Raw genomic sequence first — 19,827 nt, 5'->3', positions numbered from 1 at the left:
TTATGCTCTTGTGTAATTCCATCTAAATTCCATCAATTGAATTCTGTCCCTTATACCACTATGTTTCAAGGACAGACAAACCTATGAGAATTCAGAGCCAGGTGAAGACAAATGTGAAGCTCTTCAGGAAGTAAAATCCTTCTAAAATGGAATTGGATCTCCTGCTACCTGGAATGGCAGGCCTACAATATCTTGCATCCTATTGTTGACATGATAGGTTTCTTAATGAAATGGTCATTATGAAATAGGCTTCTAGTTGGGCAGAAAGACCACAAAGTCAAAGCAAATCAGTGAGGATTCTTCTGGGTTGGGTACAGTTCCTTTGTCTTCTGTGTTGGCACTCATATGAATGTAATGGCCGTAGAGGATGAAGAAAGTATTACATCTGGCGTGATTCAGAGCACAGGTGAAGTCTGTCTAATATGGACTTTGTGTTGAATTACTGCTGTCAGATGGTAACCAGGTAGCAATCTGAGAAGTTGCTCCTCAAAAGCCCAAAGTGTGATTCTGGTCAATGTTGAACCTGGAAACAATAGACAATAAGAGTGTACATTTTTGTTTTTATTAACTGAGAATCACTGCAACAGTGTTTAAGTAGAACAAAAGTTAAATTAAAAGCTTGTGTTAATGAGTAACATGTAAAATGTGCTAGGGTCATTTATGAAGGAAGAGGTGGTTTTGTGAGTTAATAATTTTGAAAGACTGTATATATCCTTATGAAAATGAGAAGTTTTAAAAGCAATGAGAATTACATAAGGCAGTATTTTCCAAGTTTTGAGTGTGTTCTTGTAGTTCTGCTGATAGGTGAGTCCACAGGTAGTCAGCTATATGTCTTTCTCCCATCCTGTTTCTCCAGTCCCAGAAGAGTTGCATTTAACAAAATTGTGGCTGTCTCAATAAGGTTTGATTTCACCTTTGGTGTCAAAAAAAAAACCCCACCAAAACCGTGATCCCATTATAAAGCAGAGCAGCAGATAGCAGTGATGTTAACTTCACTAGGCAAAACTGTATATGAATGTTAGAAGAAAGTAACTGCACGTTAGTTTTCACTGAAAAAAGAACAATTTTATGATTTCAATAAGAAGATCTAAACTTTCTTTTGAAGTTAATTATATGCTGTTAGTAATAAGTAATGTAAGTAATTAGAGTCATATTGGCATTTATTCCAACAAGTATGTCATTCTGACTACTGCTCCAGATGATGGCTTTATCTGTGGAGTTAAAACTTGTAGTTTAAATACTTTTAAAAGTTACATTGGAAATTCCAAATAGGACTATGTTTTTTTCACCTTTCTTTCAAGGCAGCATATGATTATATTAGCTATGATCAGTACATTGTGAAATTGTTGGTTTATTTACTTGGATTTTTAACTCTGCTGAGATTGAATATAAAGAACATTGGTCGTAACATTGATTAACATGGAATAGGTTTTCTTTGATAAAAACTACCATTTTTAATAGTTCAGTTGCATTAATATTGTATTTATATATGGATGCATAAACTTTATTCAGCTTATCTCGTGAAAATGAATGATTTTTCTAAAATCAGCTCATTACAATTCAATTCCAGTTTTGAATTACATTGCGGTTCTACATGGTGAATCCCTATTCCTTTTAACAAGTAAAGCATTTTTTCTAAACTGGACTGCTGAATTTTCTTACTACTTTAGACAAAAAGAATAGTCTTGTGCGTTAAGTTTGACAGTTTATATTTCCAAAATAAAAACTGCATCAACAATAAAAATTCCATGTTTCATTATAACTCTGCCCATGTAATATATCTGTAACAATAAGGATTAAATCCTGGCACCACTGAAATCATCCGTTGAATTTAGAACCAATATTCCACCTGTAATCTGTAGCCAATGTACTGCACGTTGTTTACGGTAACCTTACACATGCTGACTTAACAAGTCTTGTCTTAGTGCTTTAAAAACATATGGCTCTAAAGTTACTGGCATTTTTTTCTTGATTCATTATGAGCTTAGTCCTGCATGGTGATGAATGCTCTTGGTCTTCATGAAAATTGACAGCATTCAATACTTCTCAAGAGGGACAATGCAGCGTTGAGGGTTTATTAAAAATATTTTGGCACTATTTTTAATAGAGCATACATGCATCATACTGTACTGCCAAAAAGGTATGAATCAAGCGCTGCCATAGCTTTTTGGTTTGAATGCATTAACTGCATGCTATGTTAATTTCATGCAATAGTCAGGCCTGCGGGTAATTCCATTTATAGTGCTGCTTAACGTAAAGCAAAATTGGGTCCCAAGTTTTCAGCATACTCAGATTTCTGTAGATTATTAAAAATGTGGTGTCTGTTTGAAAAGCTTACTGCCCAAAGCAGAATGCAGTTTAACACAGGAAACATGCTGTATCAGCTAGCAATTAATGAGACTATCAAGATGGATTTAAAAAGAAAATGGCACTCCAAATGTTATCAGATATTTAATATATCTCTCCTAGACTTTTATCATGTGATTAAGAGAAAGCAGAAATCCATAAGTATCAGTTGTTATTTACTGCAGCCTGTTGTGGTGGGTTGACCCTGGCTGGATGCCAGGTGCCCACCAAAGCCGTTCTATCACTGCCCCCCTCCTCAGCTGGACAGGGGAGAGAAAATATAACAAAGGTCTTGTGGGTCGAGATAAGAAGAGGAGAGATCACTTACCAATTACCGTCACGGGCAAAACAGACTCAGCTTGGGGAAAGTTAACTCAATTTATTACAAATCAACCAGAGTAGGGTAATGAGAAATAAAACCAAATCTCAGAACACCTTCCCTCCACCCCTCCCTTCTTCCTGGGCACAACTTCACTCCCGGATTCTCTACCTACCCCCCCCCAGTGGTGCAGCGGGACAGGGAATGGGTTTTACGGTCAGTTCCTCACACGTTATTTCTGCCGCTTCATCCTCCTCAGGGGCAGGACTCCTCACACTCTTCCCCTGCTCCAGCGTGGGGTCCCTCCCATGGGAGACAGTCCTCCACGAACTTCTCCAACATGGGTCCTTCCCACGGGCTGCAGTTCTTCATGAACTGCTCCGGCATGGGTCCTTTCCATGGTGTGCAGTCCTTCGGGAGCACACTGCTCCAGCGTGGGTCCCCCACGGGGTCACAAGTCCTGCCAGCAAACCTGCTCCATGAGCTACTCTCTCGACAGATCAGCAGGTCCTGCCAGGAGCCTGCTCCAGCGTGGGCTTCCCACGGGGTCACAGCCTCCTTCGGGAACCCACCTGCTCCGGCATGGGGTCCTCCACGGGCTGCAGGTGGATATCTGCTCCACCGTGGACCTCCCTGGGCTGCAAGGGGACAGCCTTCCTCACCATGGTCTTCACAGGCCGCAGGGGAATCTCTGCTCTGGCGCCTGGAGCACCTCCTCCCCTCCTTCTTCACTGACCTTGGTGTCTGCAGGGTTGTTTCTCTTACATGTTCTCACTCCTCTCTCCGGCTGCTGTTTTCCGTCCCAGCAACTTTTTTCCCTTCTTAAATATGTTATCACAGAGGCGTTACCACTATCGCTGATTGCCTTGGCCTTGGCCAGCGGTGGGCCTGTCTTAGAGCCGGCTGATATTGGCTCTGTCGGACACGGGAAGCTTCCAGCAGCTTCTCACTGAAGCCACCCCTGTAACCCTCCCTGCTACCAAAACCTTGCCACACAAACCCAATACACCTGTTCAGGACGGTATGTAAGCTTGTGCTTAACTGTCACTGTGCTTCACTGACTTTGGCTTACTCTTGTAGTCAGTAGGACATAAAAGGGTTCTTAAGGACTTTGTTGAATCTGGGCCTGCACCTTCAGTAGCAGATCAAGGAGGAACCTTTACCTGGGGTGGCTTTTCTTAGCTGTTCATCACTAGGGTCAGACTGTGGAGGGCTTCTCAACTTAATGACAACATACAATACCTTGTTTTCCAAACAAAAGTTCAGGTCAGTACTTGTTCTGAAGTCAAGAATGAGAAGAAGAGTTGCCTCTTCTCTCCAGTACCAGAAGCCTAAGCCAGCTACCAGATTCCAGAAGCAATCAGTGCCTTACCAGGTACTAGCAGTCCCATGCATCCATCCAAGCGGTCAAAATCTGTAACTTCCTAGCTGTCAGTTCTGCAGTGTAATGACAATATCTAACCACCAAAGTTTTGCTGCATTTTTAAACTGAGCGGAACATAAAAGTAAATCACATGTATTATTGAAGTAAGTAATATAAGGAAAAACATTCTGATTTTATTATTCGCTTGTCAATTCAGTATAACAAGACTATTTTAAATGTACATGAATTCCTGTAACACTTCCAATTTGTTACAGAGTTCAGCAACTATCTGAATATATGATCAGTGTGGCCAGAATGATGTGCCAGGTCTTCACTCAGTTAGGCGTGGATTCAAAGCAGTACTCTGCACATGACATCGTGGAAGTCCATGTTTCACTGTTAGAAGACATTGTTCTCAGGAAATTAATTTGCTGAGAATAATTTCTGTTCCCCAGATGTGTTTCAGCCTCATTTTGTGCAAATCAGGGGGAACAGCTTTAATTATTTTATGGTATTTGATTTGTCTACTTCTGTAGCAGTAGTAAGAAATATTTTTCATAATTGATAAAGACATTATTATATATAAGGCAGCTGGATTGCTTTGTTTCAGGAGTCTAAATTAATTGCATACAATACATATATGACATTTTCCAGTGCTTTGATTTGCCTGTAAAATTGAGAAGCTAAGATTTCAGTGCAACATCTCGGTTAACTATCTTGGCGTTCTGTCTTGCAGCAACAAAGCAGATAAACAGTTAATTAATGCCACTATTCTTAAAACAGCAGTATTATACTTTATTCCTAACTGAGATCATTTTACATTTCTTGTCATATACTGGAGAAGAAAAAATATATAGAGATAATACTTCCATACTATGAGTCCAGGGGGTACTGCAGACATAGAATACGTGAAGAATTTCGTACTTGCAAGAAGGAATGGAAAAATAATCTACTGTGTTGTTTATGTGGTGATGATATATATCTTTGAGACATATGTTAGCTCTTGGAATATTGAATGCTCTCTAGGTGAAGATACATTGCTCAGTTTTTATAAAGATATTTTTATGTATATTTTGGGTAAAAGCCAAAACTCTTACAAATAATTTCAGCTAAGGGATTAAGTAGATAACTTGAAACAATGAGGATGGATCATTTTATACCTGGTTATAAATAAGCATGTACAGAAAAAAGATATGTATTTCTTTGAAAACTGTTGAGCATTCCTAAATGTTGTAAAGTCTCATTTTAAATAGGAAGTTTTCTGATAAAGTGAAAAAATATTAACGATATTTACCATATCCTTATATTAAACTACAAATACATGTGCTAAATTCCAAATGGGGGTTAAGGATATGGATAACAATAGGAAATAATACAGAAATTGAAAATGAAAAGCAGCTGAGGCTATGTCCTTCAGTCTTATTGTTCTGACATCTTACAAACTAATTGGGGTTTTTTATATACGTCACAATACTGAAATGCATCATTAAAACATATATTGAGTTTCTCAGTGTCCGCTTTTCTTACTGTTTTCATCTACCAGATTGGAATGTGTCATGAAGTGTGAGCATTTGCACGCCTTTTGTTTTCCATGCACAGTTAGCATACATGCATTCATGCAGAGTTAGACATGTTAAAACATTCAGTAACTCTGTGCAGAAGTAAAGCTTCACATCTATGAACTTCTTGTACACCTTTTCAGAATACATATGTACGTAGTTTTCTGAATGCTACTTTATTTACCTGTGTATAGACATTGGTATTCTGTTCAGGTGAGCTTGATTAAAGTAACAGAAGGTGAAGTATTTGTTATTGGAAAATCACAAAGGATGAAGTGGACTTTTGAAGTAATGAGAAGCGAAATAGTCTTGTGATGAGTTTTTTGGTCTATTGTTTTAAACCTGCAGTCCATAATCACTTGGCAGCCATTTAAGAAGAGTGAGATGAATACAAATAACATCCTAATGATCCTTAACATGATGGTTCCTGTAATGCAGATTTTATATTTCTGCTATCACAGTTGGCTGGTGCCATGTTTTTGCTAGTTGCTATGTTTTAGAGAACTCTGATATGAGATGAAGGCATAAATGAAAAGTCTGGCAGAGGAACACCTGAGATATTTAAATTTTGGAATTTGGTCAGATGTTATAGATAGGTAATAGGAGCGTGATTTGAGTTGGAGGGTGCCTGTTGTAAGAATGAATGTTAAAAATCTTGAAATGAATTGTTCAAATGGAAATGTTGTTTTGCCATTCATCATCCAGGGGCACAATGGTGATACATTTGTCTAGTAGAACTATGTGTGTTATTGTGTTCTTCAGTGTTGGCAAAAGGAGCTAATGAAAAAAATCGTCACTTAAAAAATCTTCTTTAATTCTTATTGAGTATTTTTTGTTCTCTGTTTTTAAAAAAAGTCTTAAAAATTCAAGTAGTTTGTTTTTTAAATATTAAGTTACATTCCAATTCTGGTTTCTTTTAAAAGACTTCTGTAATAAAATCGCTATTTTCACCAGTGCAATTACTAGTTGATTTACTTTGGCATACCCTTTTCAGCCTAGAGAGACACGAATGACACACTTGACTGTTGAATGAGGCATTCTGAGACTGTGAAGAGAATGGGTTTTCATCTTGTTTTAAAGTTAACCTGTGCCAAACTTTTGTAGAGGCTGTGGAGGTGATTATTTCACATTAAATAAATGTTAATTTCTTTGTAAACTTTTTCAAAGTACATTCTTTGATCACCACATCACTTCCATTTTAGTCAGATTTGCTGTTGACCCAAATGGAAGCAGGCTACCTTTTTATTGTTTCCTAAACGAGGAATACTTTCCTTTTTATATGTAAACTATGCTGGTGAAATTATATTTTAGACATGAGAGTGTGAAAGCTGCTGATAAATTCCTTAAATGGGAAGAATCATAGCAATACCTATCTAGCAGAAATCAAGAGAAGATACGTATATGTACACACACGCACACACATAAATATATGTTATCTTTACATGATATCAAGTGATTAAAAGTTACATTGTGTATAGGAAGGATATCAGAGGGACTTCATAAGGCAGAAATAAAATTATAATGCATAACATTGAAAATGGTTTTGCTTATTTTCTTCATATGTTTTTCTTGAAGGATTGTTCATCTTCAGAAGAATATAGCATTGCTGCAGCGTTGCTACCCCTGACGACTGCTTTTTATAGGGTAAGTTTTTCTTGAAAAGCACATCAATTTTGTATTTTTTTACATTACGTACATTGTTAAAATGAAGAAAGTGATGAAGAAGATACATGGCGGGTAGGAAGGTTCATTCTAAAATTGATTGATGTCAATGGAAGTCTTTTAATAGGCTATTATGGACATTGTTCCAGAATTACACTTACTGATCTTGGGTGATGATGATGATAAATTTACCCAGAACTAAATGCAGGCTTATATGATGGGTTAGAGAATTATCATTGAATTATAACTAGTCACTAAAATAATTGAATAGAATAATTTCTGATGCTATTGTGTAAAAAGTGTTTATTGGAGTAATTTTTTGTTTAATTTGGCATGTTAAGCATTGGCCAAAAAGTACATGTTAACTTTTCAGTCTGTGTAGTTGTTAACTTCGGAGACTATTATGAATGGCTCGTTTTAACTGTATATTTGTTTTCAGTTTCTTGTGTTGGGTTTTTTTTCTTTTCTTTTTTTGCATAGTGTTTGATAGTGATAAAATATGATAGTAAATATGAAAATGTGAATAGTTCAAATTCTGCAAGCAATTATTTCAAAAGCACAGCTTTTGTAGTATGGCTGTAGTTATTTCAGTGTCCCAGTACAGTAGCATTTTCACCAGTTCTGGTAAGCTCAAGTGCCACTTTTTAGGATGTACATGTCTGAGGAGATAAGAATTTCAGAACATTGACTTGCTGCAATATTAAATAATCTTTGTTTAATGTGAATATTGTTACACAACCCAGTTTGGGAGATAAGTGTTTAATCATTGCTAATTGGTACATCATGATACTGCAAAATAGTACTTACTGTGACAGCCTAGCTAGACGTTAATAACATGTGATAGAAATTAAGAAAAACTATAACCTTCTGTCCTTCACATGGTACATGAGGCATTTGATGAGTAGCCATAAATATAATGTGAAGACATTCCTATTTTAGCTGAAAAACTCCTAAGGTTTCTGCAACAATAAGCTGAGAAATCAATCAGTGCTTTTAAATTTAAACTACACATTCTAATTGAACAATTTCTGGTTGTTTTAAACTAGAAATAGATTCTGTGGTATAGTTTTTAGACTAAAAACTGGAACTTTAGCAGTTATAGAACACAGAAACATCTGCTGAAGATGAGAGCATTTTTGACAAAGTCACGTGCATAGGAAGTTTCTTGAAATCCACTATTTAAGCCAGTATTTACTACCTATATAGAGCATAAAGTGGTAGATTTTCTCTCTTCTAATGGTTTGAACTGTGAAAAAGTTTTATTTAAATGGGCTTTATTTTAGAGCTGTACATAATACTCCAAGACTGCTTTCTGGAAAGAGTCTACAGAGTATTTTCATTCTCTTATATAAGCTAGCGTGATGAGACATTAAATTTTTAAATCCCAGCAAACTTTCTCCCATTTTTAATTACAAACTCATCTTTTTCTATTCCCTCTCTTTTGAGGCCTTGAATAGCTGAATCATGAGTTTTGTCATTTGTTGCTGCCACTAATACTTAATTTGGAGAAAGAGCTAATGAGCTATAGAGATTTTCCATTTCCCTGTTTTATTCTTGCTACTGCATTAATGCTATATTATGAAGAAAGATTGACTTTAGTTTCGTTTTATTTTCTGATTTTTAGTTCCTCTAATAAAAATGGCCAAGAGAGTCCACATAGCTCTCTATGTAGAGAGGTACAGAAAGTACTTTGGGGAGTTGTGGCAGTTTGGTTAGATTCCTCATTTGGTAAAGTTTGTTCAAGTAGGGGTGGGGGGTAGGGGAAGTAAAAAAAAAACAACCACTTTTTTTTGTGTGGCATATCATAAGTGTTGAAATAAGCTTAAATAAGTTCTAATTTCACAATCAAGGGTAGCAAAGAGCTGGATTGAATATAGAGTATCTTTAAGTAATTTCTTCTATACACTTGTATTTTTGGTAGGAGTACCGAGATCTCATACCATTTCTCTCACAAAAAGTTCTCTGAAATCTTTTGTGTAATAACCTAGTCCTATACTTACTATTTAACTCTAAAGCTATACACTCAGGAAACTGTGAGTCCCCGGATGCAAGAAGCATGATGATTTTTTTAATGTTCCAGACCTGAATTAAAAATTAAAGTAACCTGACTGTTAACTTGCAAAAGCCAGCTGTTAATGCATAATAGAAAAAGAATTTTGTTTTTCCCAGATCTAATCCTCAGGTTCAGTGATGGCCCCCTTTGGTATGTCCCATTAGATACAATTCTTTGGCAAAAGTACTTATTTTAGTATAAAACTATTCGTACTAAACACAAACTGATGTGTTGTTCAGAACATAAGATCAGTAGACAAACTTTGCAGTGATTAGTCAAAATTAAGATTAACAGTTTAAGGTTCTGTTTGGAATTTGAGTAAAAAAGAAACTTTTTAGAGCATTTTTCAGCTTCTCTAGAGGTTTTCAAAATTGTATCCTAGACTAGAGTATGTTCTACCTGGCATGAACCTGTATAGGAACAATGTTCTGCATCAGTATTCTTAAATTGAGAAAAATGGGTGTCATTTTTCCACCCCGTTAACATCTCTATAACCCTTTGGAAGGATTCCTGCTCTGGAGTTACACTAAACTAATGTTCCTTTTCCCCTGTTTTGGGGAGAAATCATATCAAACCCTGCTGCTTTACTTTTATCCCTTGAGCTTCCTGCTTTCTAATGTATTAACAGTTTGTAAGTTCTTTTTTCACTGGGTTTCCCTTTACCAAAATCTTAGATAGAATGATTAAAGTTTTGTTGCTTAACACAGCATATTGCTGTTCTGTCTCTGATAAGTCCAGAGGAATGTACAAACTAAAATTAAGGTCATTTGGGGGATTATTTGTTTTCTATTAAAATGCCTTCAGGAAAACTGGTATGTTTGCACTGTCAAACTATGTCATGGCCTTTTCTGCTGAGTTGCTTGTCAATTTTGTTTAATTACCATATACAGTGTAGTTTACACACACATGCACACGCGTGCACACACACACTTCAAGCTGCATTTCATTTTTCTGTAGGCAGAGCACAGGTATTCCAATACTGTTCCTTCAATATGCAGAACTGTCTTATGTCTGCTGTAAGTGTGATTGTGTTTATGCTTTCCAAAAAATGGTGAAGTAGTGCTTGGCATTATGTACTTGTTTTTGTTGATGTTTCCATTATCCAGAATACCATGTTTAATGCCAGCAGCATATTAAATATTATTTCACATAGCCCTGTTGAAACTGCACAGTGTTCTTGGTAGCCAGGAATAGACAGGAATTGTGAATTGAATAGTGACACAGGTTTTCATTTATGTGTGCATTGGTATTACTGCGCAAGTGGTATTCCAAATCGAGTTATCAGTGACATAGTCTGTAGTAAATCTAAAAATGTTGTAGAGTTATAGCAGTCAAATATATGTTTTACCATCTACATTTGCTGTAGCATTTTGATGGGTAATTATGATGGGATTTCACGTCATAACATTTTATTGTTAATGTAATTCCTGTTGCTTCAAATGAAATAATAAAAAGAAGTTACACAACATCACAGTTCCTTTGTGAAAGGACTATTGTGTATGAAATGTTAAGTTTCATTTTATTTACCTTACACAAAGCAGAACATTAATGAAACGATTACCTGTTCTTCTAAATAGCTTTACTGTACATGGCCACACATAGTGCAGACACCAAGTGTTTGAGGTGTATGAATAATGAGAAGGGTGTGTTTTCTTGTGAGTCTAGCAGATGAAACCAAGAAACTGAGTGGTCAGAGAAACATGCTCCTAAAGGTGATGTTGGTAAGATTCTGGAGTGGTCTTCTCATGAAGTAGTCAATGCTCTAGCCTTGAGGTATTTTAAAATATTCTTGGGAAAACAGTAAAAAATGTATGGAAAGGAACAAGTTTGCATGATCTACCAGGTCTTGTCTTAACGTCTTTGCTTACTTAAAGATTAGTCTAGGGTATTTCTACATATATCTAATTATAATAACAAGAAACATCACCCTGTGTACAGCATTCTATCAGCTACTGGGATGTCTGGTGAAATTTCAGAATTCCAACTCCTGAAGTCTGGTGAGTGATCTGTTGTGAAACTTGATCAGACAGGATTTGATCGCACTCTAACTCATAGCTGGTGGGATTAAATTCATAGACAGGAAGTCAGTATTGGTTGCATATTTGTGGCCTGGAGAAATAATTAAATTTTTCTAGAAAAAATAGTCACAATGCTTTTTAAAAATTTTAAATATTGGACATAAGCTGTTAGCAAAACGTGACTCATCAGTGACAGTGGACTTTGGTGTGTACTGTTAATGTCACAAAAACAAACATATCTTTCGCTTCTGGGTTGGAAAAGGTTTTAGTTTACCGTTAGTAATACTGTTGGAATTTTGTTTAAAATTGAAACAATATAAATAAAATGTATTTATACATGAAGATAGAAGAATTTTTCCATGTTTTTTTGGTACGGATGACCCATGCTTATTTGGTATGCAGTCATTTTTTCTGTGTATAAAATAGAAATGTAGTATTCCCTGGTGCTGTGGAAAAGAGGTCTTTTTCTACACATGGGAAGAAAGGACAAGATGAAAAGAACATATTTAAATCACATTTTTATTTTATTAACTTATCAAGGAAGACAGTTTGACGGTTGTAGAATTGGCATTGTCAAATCCACCGGATTTGGATACTCTGTTTCAATTATGTCTCTTTGCCAAGGTGGCAAGATGTTGTGTAGACTACACTGCATTTCTTGAAGGTTTAGTATGCAGCAAGAGTGGTGATCAACGGCAGGCACCAGTTTCAGCCTGTCTGCTTGGACAACAGGCAGAGAGAGCAAAAGCTGTCTTCCTCACTGCTATTCCATGCCAAGTCACAGTCAGAGCCCACTTCTCCATCTTCCCTCCCTTTTCAACAAAGGTGATGTTTGGCAGTCAGATCAAACATTCTTTCTTGCATCCCTCAACCATTGCAGAACCTGAATGTGCAGATTGTAATACAATTTTCTCACTTTCAGGGGATCTTTTTCAAAATTTTATAATTACAATTTTATGCTTAAACTGTGTATAATCGTCTGTGTTCCCATACCTTTCTAAGGATGTTCTACCACATGACATAGTAGATAGTAACACAGTTCCAAATTTTTGTTATTTGGCATTCAGAAGTGACAGTTCTGATCACCTGTGTTTGAATAAAGGAAGTGGCATAATAAAAATATAGTATTCTGAAAGTAAAGTTTGTTCTGTGTAGAAATGATGAATGGACTTCCATATTTTATAGAGGAGCATTTCTTCAAATTGCAAAGGCCAGAGCAGTATTATTTTTCAGAATCACAAATATTTCATTTAGATTTCTGAGTCAGTTGTTTGTAATGGCTTGATGTACACTTGGATAGCACTGATCTAGTTTCAGCAAAAATAACCCAAATGCAGTAAACTCTCTCACAGATTGGATGTATTACATTAAAATTTACATTTGCCATTTAGCATAACACAATGAGATGCATTGGAGACTGCTTCATAATTTTCATGCGACTAAATTATGTAATCCTTGGGAGGGGTGGAGGGAAAGATTGGGTGTTTGGGGGGGGGGGGGATTGTTTGGTATTCCTTTAATGCTTGTAAGCCACCAAACTTTGAATAAAATTTCAGTTGGATACTGATGCTAATTTATTCTAGAACTTGCAATGAAACATCAGAGAAATATTTTGCAGACTAAGGCTAACTAAAATCCTTAGGATATGCTGTTGCTTGGGTATTCATCTGCATGTCTGCCCATTTATCATTTGTATTCCATACACCTATACCTTTTTCTATTGAGAATGAAATAGAATTATATAAAATAGGAGAATTGCTTTATTCAGTGTTTTTAAAAGATTACCAAAATTTCGTAAATCATTTTACTTAAAATTTTTGAACATAGTACGGAACATTTATTCAGGTCATCCTAGGAATTATCCTAGTAGCATTTTCAAGGTGAAAAAGATGTTAGTCCGTGTTTATTGGAAGTGGGTTTTGTCTAAGTTTGTTTAAGTTTTTTTTAAGAATCTTCAAGGTGAGTACAAAATTGTGATTTAAGAAAAAATTTGAAGTTAATGATAAAATGTGAAACTGGAAGTGTTCCATGTTAAGACACCAATATGAATAATTCTAATGTTTTCCACAGTGAAACGTATATCCTCTTTTGCATAGCATAATAATAAAATGAAATTCATTTGAGTGCATACTTTCCTAGTTGAAATGAATTACCAAGTTTCAGTAACAGTTGTGACAAATGTTCAATGGAAAAAAGCCTTTGCTGCTTGAAATGCCTAAATAAATGACCACTTTACTCCAGAGCCTGTTAGGTGTGGGAGGGATTCCCAGTTATAAGGGTAAGGGCTTTCTCTGAAGATTAAAGAGGCAGTACTAGAGAAATTCGGAGTAGTTTATCATATTTTAACTATTACCATCAAATGCTTTTCCAAGAGAGACCCAATTCAAGGTTAATTATGTAACAGAAGCATCATAATTTGAAATGTGCTCTCAGTTGTATAGCATCAGCTATGAAATCACAGAGAAGCTACCCAATGAAAGGCTGATGTGGAAATCTGTGATGATGGGTGAAGATTTTATTCTATTTTTATGCTGTTATCAGGCAAATTTTACAGTTAGTATCAGCTGTAATAAGTGGAATATTGGTCCAACTGTACTGTCGAAAACAGTGGAAAATTTTGTACTAACATTTACTCTGTTACTTTATAACAAATGATAATATATTAATCTTTATTTTAGAATTTGTGTAAATACCAGGGGATGGCATAAAATTATTGGATGATACAATTAATTTTGAAAAGCAAATTTTGTGAGGTTTTTTACATTTAACATGAGTTTTCATTCTGAACTTGTATTTCTGCACAACTGTGATTGGCCCAAGTAATTCTCATAAACACCAGCATGCTCTTAGCCTTCTGTAAAGCTAGAAAGACTTTCTGTAATGCATTAGCTTTCTATACTGAAATATTTTCATTCTCACATCTAGTTACTACATTTCCTTCTAAATGTTTCAGTCTTACTCTGATGTGCTTGGGATGAAATCACTTCTACTTTAAAATTCTCTTGAATTGCTGGCTTTAATTTAGGAAACGCCCATCCTGAAAGACTTCCTTTATTGTCTTGGCAAGAAGTTTTGTCTGCTTCCATTAATTTTCTTCTTGTATCTCTATTCTGCCAGTTCTGATACTATCTTAGGCTATGGAAATGTTTTTGTGACTGAAATTGTATTAAATAACATTATTTTTAATACTATACTTATTTATCCATTCTCAGAATGGTAATCCCTTAAATGTAGAAATACGTTAAGTTGCCTGCTTAGAAAACAGCAAGAACATGCATCTATCATACAGTGGATACTACGGAAGAAGGTGAACCACAAAAGAAAATATATGTAGGCAGACTTTAAGTGGTTCCTGTTTTTTGCATAACTCTTCTAAAACAAACAGCAGTGAATTTAAGGACATCACACAGGAGAGAAGAAAGCTTTTTCTGCAGTACTTCAAATGAAGTAATAAGTATCAAAAGAACACATACTAGCTTTCATTATTGCATTTTGCTGTTCTTTCACTCTCAGAGCCTTAATGCTTCTTTATATCAGCAGAGATTGTAATGTTTCAACCCCAGATACCAGTCTGGCTTGTTAGGAGAAAGTGAGTGGTAATGTTGGTGAAAAGTATAAAAGGGCATGATGATACATATGCCCTGTTTTGCAGGGGTAGGGTTGGATGTTAATCCTTTAGGTAATTCATGTTTTGTAAGGAAAAAATACATGTTTATCCTTTAGGTTGAGGTCAGTTCCTAGTCTTCTGACACTAGTGTAACTTAAAATACCATGCAGTATGTTTACAATATAAGCTAGATTTTAAAATCTTAAGTTAATTTAACATGTAAATTGCTTTTCCATATATCATCTTGTTTAACAATTCATCATTCAGAGATCTTATTCATTTTGCACATACTGAAATAGACAGGCAAAAGATTGATTAAGGGTATTTTATGGTATTATCAAGTGTGTACATTAGCATTATCTGTATTACTGGAAAATCCAGGAGCCCTAAGTATGGACTGGAACTGCTGCTGGTCTTGCTTTCGTACAAAAGAACACAAAGATGAAGATCCTTATCCTCAAGAGCTTACCATATGAATTTGAAATAAGTAATAATACTTGAAGCCAGGCAGTTTGAGGCACTGCAAGGAAGCTGTGGAGCAGTATTAGTCATCATTATTGTTGGTGATTCTGTCCCCCAGTAGGTTAACTATGGCTGAAGTTTTTATAGACATGACACAAAAGCAGTATTTTACTGAATTTTGAGAGAGGATAATGTTACTTGGCAGGTGCTTCTGAATATCAGTGGGGTCATGGAAGACAATAGTAAGGTGATGGTCAAAGTTCTGTCAGTATTTCCAAACACTCTCCCAGTCAAGGGTTTTTACTACATCCATTAAAAGTTCCTTTCATACAGAGATTATAGTTCAGTAAATTATTTTTGTAAAAGCAAACATACTTTTAAAGTTAAAACAGGAATCTGGGATTCTTGTTAGCTACGACTGAGTGGTTTTGCAGTGTCACTTGCAAACATAGATGCCAAAATGTTGTCTTTGGTACTTAAGATTTTAATTATTGTACTTTGGTTTTGAATGGATACATAATACATGTCTGTAGAACAGATCTTACATCTTTGCAGGTAGAGCATATCTCACTTCCAAAACTGGTTTTAGGTGAAAAAAAAATCTAGAAGAAACAAAATAGGAAAGTATAACATGACAGTTTAGCACATCAGTGGGAGAGACTAACTGGAGGATTTTTTAACATGTGTCTTTACAAGGAATTTTGGAAATTAATTACTGTAGTAACTTTGCTCTGTTGAATAAGCTTGCTTTCCCAGAATGATAACATCATGAGAAGCATTGAAGAGAACTTTGCAATCTGCAATTCCTTTCCTTAGTGGTTTGTGGGAGGAAGTACTTTGTCAGGAAAAGAAAAAGACAACCCCCTCAACCCCCCTCCCCCCCTGCCCCCCAAATTGAAATAAGAAGTAAAGATAAATGTTGCAGTAAATGTTTAGTTCTGTAACTGAGGAACTGATCCACTATCTCCTAGAATAAACAGAAACCTTTCCATTGTATTCCCACAAGCATTGGATTACATCTCTTGTAACTATTCCTGATTCCACTTGAACTCATTTTCTAGCAATAATATGGAACTCTGGTTTGACTGTAACAATTTTAATTTAGTTATAGCCCATCTCTCTACATTGTTTTTATTTCTAGGAGGGATTACAGTGTTACAGAAATACTGCTTCATTTAAGATTTTCACCATAAAGGAATTTCTGGTGGTTTAATTAAAATTTCTGGTAAAGCTTCTGACCTTAAAGTGAAGTAATGTAAATCTGAAGTAACAGAGTCCCATGCATTTTCCATATCTATAAGTTCAACTTCACCTCCTGATGACTACGTCCTTATTCCAGTAGAATGGAACTTAATTTTCTTAATATTATGAAAATACAATTCCTTTTACTGAATTCAGTTTCATTGGAGCATTATTATCTGTCATGATTCGAGCAGCATTATTTTGTGTTTCCAGAAGAGAGCAAAAGCTTACAGATGGTAAGGGAGGTAAGTTGCTGATATATTTGTGTGAATTTCTATGTTGCCATCCTAGATATCTCATCAACAATTTAAACTGGATCTGGCCAAAGAATTGGGGTGTCACAAATGCTTTCCTGTCTTATGGTTTTCCCCTTCACTCATACACATTATTATTCTCCCAGTGATTCGAGCCCATAATTGAAGTTTGTATCTGCTACTCTTACTTTTGTCCACATCCCTGCATTTTTTCCACTTGCTGCTTCTTTATCCTTCATAATAATTCATACAGTTGAAATTCTTGTTAGGATTCTCTTCTTCGCTTCCTCCAATTTATCCCTGGCTTTCTGAACTTGTGAATACCACATGACCTCTTTGTCATCAGTTCAAAACACTCCTGCCAATAAGAATTTACTAGGCAGATGTTGTAGCTCTCCTCTTCCTTATGCACTCCTTATGCTGTATCAGGATCTTATTATTTGGCAGAAGAGTTCCTTACAGTATCCTGCTCTGTAATGCACTTGCATCCAGCACCGCCACAGTCATTTTCCTTGCCTGTTGGTCAGACTGGATCTTCATTTAATCTCTCAAATTACTTACCTCAGAGTGCAATAAGTTCAGGTTTCTTATCCTTACTTTCAGAATTCTTCATGATATTGCTCTTCCTGTTTCTACCCATCCTCTCTCTTTCACGTTCTGAACCATGTAGTATATATAATTTGTATTGCCAAGGTGAGATCTACTACTGTTACAATTTTTTTCATTAATTTGCAATTTATATTCTGTATTGTACCCTTACATCTTTCTGACTATTTTGCTCATCCTGTTCTGGAGGACTACTTAAGGACTATTGTTTCAATAGTTTCTTCGGATAAGTGAACACTGTATATTGAGAGAACTTCAGAGAGAATTCTACCACTGAAGACAGAGAAAGTTGCCATAGAAGAAGGAAAACAGTAACTAAAGAAATACTAGAATGAAGTGACAGAAGAACTTACAAAGAATTACTTTATTACCCTTTTGGGGATTACTTAGATGCTCTATCAACTGGGCTTTAAGTTGCATATCAGATCATCAATAATTCTAAGAATCACTATTTGAATATAAATAAAAAAAAACTTGTGAGATTTACAGGGTTTATTTGTTTCTGAGTGTAGGCCTGGATAACAACTTTGTTGCTTGGGGGGTTATTTTTGTGGGTAGAGCCAATACTACCATTCCGATGCAGGCATTCTATATAATGATTATATAATTCTATATAATCTATTCTCTATAATGAAATCAGTTTAAAAAAAAATAGTGTACTGTAGACAGGGGAAAAATCAGCATATTTCTTAGCCACTTCTTGGAACTTAACCTTATTTAGAACTGTGAAGTTCTGGTGTGAAAATGTCTTCTCTCTTTCTTTTTTGCAGGTTCTGAACATCTTTCATTCTAGATTATTTTAGTTTCCTTACTGTGTTCTGTGTATAACAGAAGTTAGTAAATCTTTTTGCTATCTCTTTGGAGAAAGGAGAAGTATGTTATTGTGCATTATTTAATGTTACATGTAATGTTGTATTAGCATATATCTATCTTGATACATCTATATAGAAATCTGAGATATTCTGTATGGCTTTAAGTAATGTATAGGAAATTATACATGATCTTCAGGAATCTGGGATTAAAGATCATGAGTAGTTAGATGTTTAAGTCACTTTTGCCAGAAAATGTATACAATAAATAAAGCTCCATCCAGAATTACATCCCAATTTTGAAAAATTCTAGAATTCTATTGCCCTCTGCTGGTTTGGTGTACCTGTCTGTGATTTGGTAGCGCTGAATTGTATGTGAATTGGTCTTTCTTTTATTTTTCTTGGTGAAATAATAGTAGATAAACAATGTAATGAACCACTTTGCTACTCACACTTCAAAGTATTTTAAAATATAAATCAGTCTTGAGTCCAATCTTGTTTGGTGGTTTTCTGAAGGTGCCACCTGTTCAGACGTGGCAAATTGTTTTCTTTTTTGTTGCTGAGGTTTTCTGAAGGTGGAGAAGAAGCTTGATTTAGTATTTCGTCTTTTTTTTCTAAGGCAGTAAAAATCAAAACTAAAAATAAAAATAATAACGGAAGCTTCACATTTCTTACTTTATGCTTTTATAACCTTTCCCCACATTTGTGTGTACAATACATGTGGGTATAATTTTATATTTTAGACCAAATGGGAAAACCATTTATTGAATTGAATTTTTTGACTGATGTTATCCACGCAGCACTCAGTTAGACTTGAAAACATATTCATATACACTTAACACTTGTTTGAGTATGTGCATACTGTGATAAATATTGATATATATGCCTGGTGTGATGCAGTGTTGTCTGCAAGTAATATATAGATAGGCCTCACTCCTCGAGGTCAGTCTATGTAGGCTGATCCTGTGGGACATCTTCGAAGTCTTTTTGAACTTACCAGGTATCTGTGTGGGCACAGCATAGATCCGAATGCAGGACTGGCTCATAAGAATGTGTTCACATGCAGAACTTGGTTTACATCGCCTTGGGGAGGGGCAGCATGTTGCCTACAGTAAGTGGTACCTATTCATGATATGCAATAGATGGTAATTGACTGAATGTCTATATAAACAGCTCCTAGATGGGGACTAACCCTTTAAAGTACCAGTGTTACTATGCCCTGGATGATCTACAAGCTTAAACTTGCAGACTTCCAGGGAGAACCTTAACCAATACAGGAAAGGAAGTCCTGTGATCTCCTTTGGTATGCAAAGATCAGTAGGCAATTTCACAGGTGTTGCAATAGTAGATAACCCATAGCACAGTAATTCCTCAAGGAGCTGAGGAAGCTATTCTTTTCATTCAGCAGCAACCTCCTTCTCACCTCTTTTCCTTCCTCTTCTCACCAAAAATACCCAAACCAATAACCCAGGATATAAGTTGGAGACAGAAATCCAGTTTACTTCTGAAGTAAACTGGATTTCTCTA

The 19,827-nt window shown here is 35.7% G+C and overlaps 1 protein-coding gene across 7 annotated transcripts in view; it reads left to right on the top strand.

Annotated features, from left to right (window-relative positions):
* The window catches only part of SBF2 (SET binding factor 2), a 288,893-nt gene that overhangs the window by 198,840 nt on the left and 70,226 nt on the right, over positions 1–19,827 (top strand). For all 7 annotated transcript variants that reach the window (XM_052810411.1, XM_052810407.1, XM_052810406.1 and 4 more), the window contains exon 17: positions 7,163–7,231. In XM_052810411.1, coding sequence (XP_052666371.1) covers positions 7,163–7,231 — 69 coding nt within the window. The remainder of the gene's footprint in view (positions 1–7,162; positions 7,232–19,827) is intronic.

The sequence above is a fragment of the Harpia harpyja genome, chromosome 16 (genome assembly GCF_026419915.1).
Source record: "Harpia harpyja isolate bHarHar1 chromosome 16, bHarHar1 primary haplotype, whole genome shotgun sequence".
Lineage (NCBI taxonomy): Eukaryota > Metazoa > Chordata > Aves > Accipitriformes > Accipitridae > Harpia > Harpia harpyja.
Note: the sequence above shows the minus strand (reverse complement) of the source record. Positions and strands in the feature narration are given on the sequence as shown.